General features: G+C 38.5%; 1 protein-coding gene across 1 annotated transcript in view; it reads right to left on the minus strand.

Annotated features, from left to right (window-relative positions):
- The window catches only part of kif6 (kinesin family member 6), a 185736-nt gene that overhangs the window by 123749 nt on the left and 52600 nt on the right, over positions 1–9387 (minus strand). The window contains exons 4-6 of the mRNA XM_016498319.1: positions 6390–6537; positions 6114–6223; positions 3660–3789 (exon numbers count right to left, since the gene is read on the minus strand). Coding sequence (XP_016353805.1) covers positions 3660–3789; positions 6114–6223; positions 6390–6537 — 388 coding nt within the window. The remainder of the gene's footprint in view (positions 1–3659; positions 3790–6113; positions 6224–6389; positions 6538–9387) is intronic.

Consider the following 9387-nt stretch of genomic DNA (forward strand, 5'->3'; position numbering starts at 1 on the left):
CACGGAAGAGCGGTGTTTAGACCCGCGACTATGCCACCTCACAGTCACCCTGCTGCGGAGGCTCTGTAACCGGAACCGAACAATGTACAGGACTCCCTGAGCTAGTCGCATCCAAAGCCGTATCGAGAAAAGAAATGGAGCGAGAGAAAAAAAAAGAAGGAAAACGCCAATAGACACGAATGGAAATGCAAATAACAAGCTAACCGGCTAATGAATATGGAAGCATATAGGTAGCGAAATTCAATTTAAAATGCAATATGCAGTGGACATTACAAGCATTACAATAATGATAAATAAAACAATTTTTTCTATAATTAATTAATTTAAATTAATGTTTCTGATAAACACATTTATAACAGAACCTCAAGTAAACTACATGTTATTTTGTTTAGTCATATACAGGTGGGAGCTTTTTCAATTTATTACTCATTGCATTTTAAATTGAATTTCGCTACCTATATGCTTCCATAAATGAATGCTAGTGCGCTGCACTCGCAGTTTTAGAATAAAAGCGAACAATCAAATTAATCAGATTAGTCTGATATATAATATCAGAAATAAGGTGGGAATTAAGTTATATTTTATCACTTTAAACAACAGAGAGTGACAGTAAGATAGAGATTCAACAGAAAAGTGGAGCTACACGGAGCTACAATCACAATAAGTTCCATGACTACTGATGATGGGGCTGTTTTTTTCTTGAATTCATGGAAAGCAGCAGCAAACAGATTGGAAATATCAGGTATGGTTTACTTGTTTCAACAGTTGAACAGGATCGGTTTCAGGAATGGCACAAAGGTGTGTTCAAGTCTCTGTGTTTAGATCAGTGTGCTCAATAATGTGTCTTTGACCTTCACTGTGTATATTTTGATTATACTGTGCTGTAAATAAAATACAAATAATCAAAACCCCCATTATTTTAGTCTCCTCACATTCTTTCTTACCTGCCTCACAGTCACTCTGATGGGCCATTAGGGGAGGGCCCTTTGTCTTTCAGGTGCCTATCACATAAATATTCATGGCCATTGTCACTCCCTCACATACGACCTTTCTAACACAAAACATGTCTTACAAAAGTTAAATCAATATATTGTTTTGTGTGAATGAGTGAGCAGGATAATTTTCACATCATTTTGTAGCAAAAACTCTAGCCTACCACATCCAGTTCTCAAAAGTTAGTAATGCCATACACAGATTTCATCCGAGTGAGTAAAAGAAAATTATCAAGTGTGTCAAAGGCCGCACTGAGATCAAGAAGAGTCAGAGTCCGTAGCAAGTAACAAATCATTAGTAACTTTCACTAATGCTGTTTTGGTGCTATGAAACTTGCGGAAGCCAGATTGAAAAGGCTCAAATAAATTGATAAGTGTAAGGTGGGTATTCAGTTGAGATGCCCCTGTTCTCTCAAGACTTTTGGCTAAAAAGGGAAGATTTGAAATGGGATGGTAATTATTTAGATTGTCCAGATCAAAGTTTGTCTTTTTTGGGCATAAGAGTAACCGCTGCAATTTTGAAAGCTGCTGGCACAACACCAGAGCACAGGGAGTCATTAACAATATTCAAAACAACAGTGCCCACACAGGCAAAACTTGCTTTAAATAAACAGGTTGGAACAGGATCAACAATGGAGGTGGCAGCCTTCATTTCTGAAACTTTTTTGCCCAGAGAGATTAAATCAAGTGTGGAGAAATTTGAAAGAGGGGCACCAGAGAATTGAGCGGTGCTGAGCGCAGGTTCCGCTGCACCAGATGTAATAGTCATACAGCTTCGTGCCTTGTCGATCTTAGAACTGAAATAATCAAAAAACCTATCACAGAGATTAGGTGCAATGGGTGTGCTGGAAGAACTGTTGCCTTTCAACAATTTGTTAATGACATGAAACAATTGTCTGGGATTACTTTGATTATTTACAATTATCTGTGAAAAATACTGAGACCTAACAGATGCAATCTCTGCCTTATATTCATTTAAAGGTGCACTAGGCGATTTTTGCCAAACGATGTTGATATTTGAAAGCACCACAACAAATATGCCCATACCCTAACAGGAACTCGCCCCTATTTTGAGAACTCTGCCCCAAACGTACGTACACAACCCTGGCAGCGACGATGGTGGATCTGTCATGCCTGCCAGCTGCAGCATATTCAAGCAAAGGCCAACACAGAAAAGTCACCTATCAAGAAGAAACAATGCAACCTCTATTGCAGTGGTTCTCAAAGTGTGGGGCACGCCCACACTGTCAGGGATTTGGCGTGTCGTGTGTACACAGCGTCACTGATTATAATGGGTTCTACTGTATTTTGCCGCTCGCGTCTGGTGTAAACACGTCTAATGTCGTTGGTGAGGAGGAACGCCTGTGTGTGTCCTATGCCTTAGCGGACAGCATGAAACCCACAATAAATAAATGAATAACAGAATAATAATAATAATAACAACAGTTATTCTCTCTGCTATTTTTCAATGTTTCAAGTGATGCAGGCGTTTTTTTCCCAAAAAAGCATTAATTTTTCATAATGTTTAGTGAATTTGGTAGTCTGAGGTGGGATGGGGATTCGGGAAAGGGAGCTCCAGATTTTTTTATAGGTTTAAAAGGGGGGCGCGACCAAAAAAGTTTGAGAACCACTGCACTATTGCCAAGCAACCAAAGCTGCTCCAATATTTATCTTGCCTGATAATAGCCCTTTTTTTTTAAAGGGGTCATATGATGCAATTTAAATGTTTCCTTTCTCTTTGGAGTGTTACAAGCTCTTGGTGCATAAAGAAGATCTGTAAAGTTGCAAAGACTAAAGTCTCAAATCCAAAGAGATATTCTTTATAAAAGTTAAGACTTGTCCACGCCCTCCTAAAACGCCTCGTTTAAACACGCAATCAGAGCACACCTCGCTTTTCAGACCGATGAGCTTTGTAAAAGGCAACATCAATCAGTCACTTTGAACAAAGATGCATTTGTAAACCTCTATTTTCTGGTACTATTCAGTACCTCTAAAAAACTTTTTTTTGAAGATGCTAATAGATGGCTAAGTGTAAATGTTTAAGTATACAGCAACGGTTATTTTCATACACATTCAGTCATGCAAAGGAGTGACAATAGTATTCTATAATAGACTCTATAACATTTTGCATAATCAATCCTTTAAATCAAAAATTTCAGGCAAATCTATTAACTTTTAAAAGCAATTTTGCTGACAAGCTGCATGACAACTAATTTACGGTCTATTTGTTTTTTGTCTTTGTTGCTTTTTCTTCCTCTTTTTTGTTAACTTTAAAGTGCAGAAATAAATAGATATTTTGTTGTTCTTTTCTTGTTGTTAAATGAGATCCCAATACATGTTTTTCTTGTACCTATATCTTTTTATTTTTGTTCCATAATTGCCATTATTACCCTATATAGGACAAGCGATTTGAAAAATGGATGGATACAAATTGCTGTTATAGGTTTAAACATATCAAATAAGTAAATGTGCAGAAATGTTGTACACCCTTTGTGAGATTGAAAATATGGTGAAAAAGGTGAGGAAAAAAAGGTGAAAAACAATTTTCTTAAAAATATTTCTTACAAAAATACTTGTCAATCCTAAACACTGACTATGAGAACATGGCCAGAGTAGTACGCTAATAGAGAGCAAAATCAACCTTTACATACAAACTGATGTCCTCACCTCTGCGATCATACGATTAGTGTCTCCTAAAAATAGCAAATCCAAAGCTTCCTCTTCATTGGCTGACTGTTGCAATGACAGGTTCTTGAGGTGAATGTTCTGGTCTGGATCTTCCATGATTGTCACCTTCCTAAGTCAATGACAAAATGTTAAGAATGTTAGCAAACAAAATATAAAGTGAGTGAGGGAAGTAGTCAATCATCAAATCAATGAACATCAGCTGTTTAACAATAGATTGCAGAGAAATACTGTACACATGCACATACATCATAACTGCTGTAGGTGGACAGGAAAACTGTCTTTTTCTGTTATGCCTGCACTTATGTTTACATTATTGAGTATACTGTCCTTGCCTTTTGGTATAATAAAGGTTTTGAGCTCTATAAACAACATATCTGACATACTGTCAGCAGATCTTAAAACTTGTATTGAATCCTGAACATTCATTAGAGCATGAAGTCAGAATAGAACCAGATGGTTCTAAAATTATTATTTAATGTAAGTGTCTGAGTCACAACAAAAACTAAGACATCTGATGTGACAAGAACTGATATCAGGCTAAGTGATAAACTACAAGAAAAACAACATGAAGTAAGCAATCCTATTGGAAAAAATATTCAAGCACCCATGGTTCCTTAATCATTGAATTAAAAATGAATTAGAGATGGATGCCAGATAGATACATCTGAAATAAATATTTAAAGTTTTGTTATCAACTCTAACATGAAATTACAACATTACAGCTCAATTGGACAACGGCTCAGTTAGCCTGCTGGACATTCTAATTTTATACCATTGACATCTTTTGTTTTGAATGGCATAGAAAGAAATATGAACAAAGATATGGATACAGAGAGAGAGAGATAACAATAGAAAGAAAGTGATAAGTGATACTGCTTGTAATAGGGACAGTGGATTTTAAGTGTCATTGCTCCTTGAAAGTTTAGCTTGTGTGGTCAAAAGTGGGCACAGTCTATTTTCAGAAGTGTGCAATTTGTGGGACTCCTGGGGCCCGTTCTTCGTACGTCGCTAACGCAGTTAGCTGGATTTGATTGTTGACGATTTGGCATGATCTTGGATTATTTGGTTCTTCGAAGCTCATCCTGGACTTGCTGTCATAGCAACAGGTCCGTAAGCTTAAACCTGCTCGGGAGCAGGCTTATTTCATGTAAACAGGATTAGATTGCATCTTTTTAAGTGGAACTGATATTTAAAATCTATCCCAGCCACTGCTACCTTATTACAAGAGTACCCTACTAATCCGGGGACATCATTTAAAATAATAATAATTTAAAAATTTATTTGAAAATAATATTATAATGTTGTGTAATCTATAATACTATAGACACAGCCAGTTTTACTCATTGAAAGATTTATTCCTCATAACATAATAACTTTATAATTGTATTCGAGTCTTTACACACATGCTGTACAGTTAATCTGAGTCGTGCATTAATTTGAGTGCTGACAGCTATTATGGGAGTGGCTTGATGGAGTGCAGGGGATGCAGAAAACTTGATCTTGACCCTTAAGAAACTTTAATACTGTCACATAACAAATCTGCTTCAAAGATAACATTACATGAATTGCTAATTACAACACTGAACTAAAAATGTAAAGCCTGTACAAATACTAGTAATCGTAAATATAAATAATTGGGAATCATGTAAAAAATATAAAATAAATAAAATAAAAACAGTGCACATTTCATTTATCTATTATAACATTTATGTAGTTTTGTTCACTTGGCTGTTTCCTTATAAAGGTCCAGAAATCTGTCAAGCTTTTCGTCAGGTGTCTTTTTTAATTATATGATATCATTACGTTGCTGTCTTGCAGCCAATCGCTGCATTGCTGATCGTGGTTTCGGGTATCGATACATCTGCCCTTTACGGGGAACACGAAGTAATCTTAGACAACTTAATCCAGATATTTTAATCAGATCCGCAAATTAGTTTGAAGAACCAAATTAGCCAGAGATCAATTATCACGATTACTAGATCTGGAATCTTTCAAATCATCTCAGATGTATGAGATCAGACCCGCGGCGGCGGGCTTTGTGTTTACATCAATGACGCGTGGTGCCGCGATGCTGTTGTGGTCTGCAAACACTGCTCACCCCTGGTGGAGTTTATGATTATTAAGTGCCGGCCGTTCTATCTACCGAGGGAATATACAGCCATACTGCTCGTTGCTGTATACATCCCTCCCAGCTCCATGGAAGAATTGACAATAAAGCAGACTTGACTTGACTTGACTTGTATTAAGCGAGGTAAGAAGAACGGGCCCCAGGTCTTGAGTTAAATGTAAACAGAGCAAAGAAAGAGACACCAGAGGAATTAAAATGAAGTGGAAAAGACTAGTATATGAATGTGGCCATATTGGAAAATTATTACTGATTATTACAGATCTGAAATACTGATTCAATTAGTTAGGGTTAAAACAAAGACTTACGGTAAGTCCTCCAGATGAGATGCCTCATGTTGGGGATTCAGTAGATCATAGCCAGTCTCATTGTAGATTTCCAGGTAAGATATGTGGGTTGTATAGATCATGCTGCTGTCCTGCAAACAGATATACAACTAACTAAACAAGGTATACCAGGGAAGATCAAAACAGTTCACCAGCTAAATCTTGATTCTAGCCTAGATTACTTCATCAAAATTTGTTTTTTTTGCTGAATACATATATTCTATTTTTTTCAGAAATATAATGAAAATGTCTACTGACCTTGCTGAAATGCTGATAAAGGTACGAAAGAGTTCTGGGGATGATCCCTCGATCATTGTAGTGCTCTGCACCTCCAGTGATTGTAAAGGTCTTCCCACTTCCAGTCTGGCCATAGGCAAAGATGGTGCCATTATAACCTGCCAGCACACTATCAAAAGGTGCAAGGTTAACAATGATCTAAAGGCCATTTGTATGCTATGTGTCTCACTATGATTTAGTACTGTATATAAAGTTACATTAATTGATAGATAATTACTTGGATGTAACTGTGTAATAAAAAGCTTAAATTACATTTAAAATGGCATTAGGTTTTATAGAATTAAAGGATTAGCTCACTTCCAGAAAAAAAAAAAAACTTTCTGATAATTTACTCACCACCATGTCATCCAAGATGTTCATATATTTCTGTCTTCAGTCGCAAAGAAATTAAGGTTTTTGAGGAAAACATTACAGGATTTTTCTCCATATAATGGTCTTCAATGGTGGCCATAATTTTTTATTTTTTGAAGAAAATGACTGATCATTTCGCTAGATAAGCCCATGTCATCCAAGATGTTCATATATTTCTGTCTTCAGTCGCAAAGAAATTAAGGTTTTTGAGGAAAACATTACAAGAAGTTTTCTCCATATAATGAGCTTAAATGGTGGCCAACAGGTTGAAGGTCCAAATTGGAGTTTCATTGCAGCTTCAAATGACTCTACTGTACACAATCCCAGCCGAGGAATAGGGGTTTTATCTAACAAAAAGATTTTTTCAAAACTAAAAAAAATAAAAACTTGTATTTCAATTTGGCCACCATTGAAGTCCATTACATGGGGAAAAATTCTGGAACGTTTTCCTCAAAAATCTTGATTTCTTTGCGACTGAAGAAAGAAAGACGTGAACATCTTGGATGACATGGGGGTGAGTAAATTACCTGTCAGGATCTATGAGTGAGGACCCAAACGCAGATGAACAATGATTGGGTTTATTAACAAAACAGACAAGCCACAAGGGTGGCGTGAAACAGAGTCCAACAACAGGGGATACAGGAAACGATGACAGGACAGCGGTGGATGACTGCTGGAACCAGCCCTGGATGACAACAGGTTAGACAACTGCAGATGAGGTGGCAGGACCAGGCTGATAGTGGTGAAGACCAGGCGAGGCACAAGGAAGTAGAGATCTGTTACTTGAACACTAAATCTGAACCAGTCTGGCTGCCAGGAAGAGGGAACCAGTGGGCAGGGAACCACAGGCGGCAGGGCAGGACTAGAATGGGGAAACACTACATACAGAACAGGACCACCGAACAGGACAAGACTCAACAGGAACACAATCAAGATGGGGAATGAAAAACCTTAAGCAAAAAAGAATAGAGAGCTGAAAAATTAAAGTAACAAAACAAATAATAAAAGGAAAAGAATGTTAACAAAACAAAAAGTAAAAGACTAGAGTTAAAGACTAGACTTGAAAAACGACTAAATCAAAAGAAATAAAGACCAAGACTTTAACAAGAAAATACTTAGAAATTAACAAAGACTAAACTTGACTAGAGTGGCTGAAACTAGCACAACACACATTCACTCACAACAAACTGGCAAAGACAAAAGAGCAGAGAGCACAATAAATAGGGAGGAAAGCACATGAGGACCAGGGGCCCGTTCTTCGTACCTCGCTTAATACATCTGAGATTATTTTAAATAAACCTTTGACTTCCTGTTTGTTGCTGCCGTGTGTTTTGAGTTTGAGCTCCGTCAAGTTAATTCTTTATCGTCTATTTTTTTATCTTAAAATCAATTTTATACACCATCATTTTCGTTTCTATAACGTGTGACTATATCCCCTATTGTATTCTACAACAAAAACAATCAGAGCGCCTTATCACTAGTTCTATTTTGATTTCCCGAGTCCGCTATTAGCATATAGCCCGTTAGCATCGCCAGCGTGGTTGCCGCTAATCACGCTTACATTGCTAATACTCTATTCACACACATTACCATTGTTTTACTTGCTGTTACTTGCTTTAATGGCGGATGTGTGTCTACCTTTGTGTGCAGGTGAGGACACGTTCGAGCTGCATTCGGTGCAGCTCGAGCTGGAGGCCATGGAGAAGCAGATCCGCGACCTGGTGGAGAGGCAGACCCAGCTGAGAGAGCGGAGAGCCGCGCTGGAAACATCCCAGGCTGACGCTCACAAGTCCGAGGTAAGTATACAGCCCGCAGCTAACTCTCCCACCACCTCTACTCCGAGTGTTTCTCTGCACAGGCCCGGTGCACCCAGGACGCGATCTTCCCAGATGTCCTGCACTCCGGCGCCGGGACACCACGGACCCTGGGTGCCCCCACAGCGGAAGACGCGAGCCAGGTCCCGGGCGACGACCTCTCCCCCTCCTCCACCGCCGGTCTTCGAGATCTCCACCCGGAACCGCTTCGCGGCTCTTTATTAATAATTGGAATCTTTTCTGGGAGCGTCCGAGGCTTTTTCGCGCTGATGGCCTGCACCCCAGCAGAGTCGGAGCGGAACTCATGTCGGACAACATCTCCAGGACGCTGCATAGTGATACGTTCACAACCTGATTGGTCGGCTTGAATGACGTATATATCGTGATGGAACTCACCGAACTGTGTCTAGATTAAAGACACATCTCTTTGGCCAAGCATTCAAATAATGCATCTCATAATCTTGTACTGCAGTTATATCTGATCAAATGCACATTATTATTCTTTAGTTTGGGTTACACAAATCAATTTTGCTTGATTGGAACAGCAGCTACGCTAATTATGTCTCTATTTGTTTCTCTGTTTTTGCCACGGTGGTAACTAGGATTTACACAAGCTTCAAGTCTGGATCCAGAACACCTGAGAAGAGATGATGCCAACCCCCCAGAGGACCTCAGATGATGCCAACCTTGAAACAACATACAGAACTACCACATTTTGCTATAAGTTTGATTGCATCATATAATAATTGCTGTTAATAGTGTTCATCGTCTGTTTGATTACGTCTTTAATTGCC

The sequence above is a fragment of the Sinocyclocheilus anshuiensis genome, unplaced genomic scaffold (genome assembly GCF_001515605.1).
Source record: "Sinocyclocheilus anshuiensis isolate Anshui unplaced genomic scaffold, SAMN03320099.WGS_v1.1 scaffold1534, whole genome shotgun sequence".
NCBI classification, from domain to species: domain Eukaryota; kingdom Metazoa; phylum Chordata; class Actinopteri; order Cypriniformes; family Cyprinidae; genus Sinocyclocheilus; species Sinocyclocheilus anshuiensis.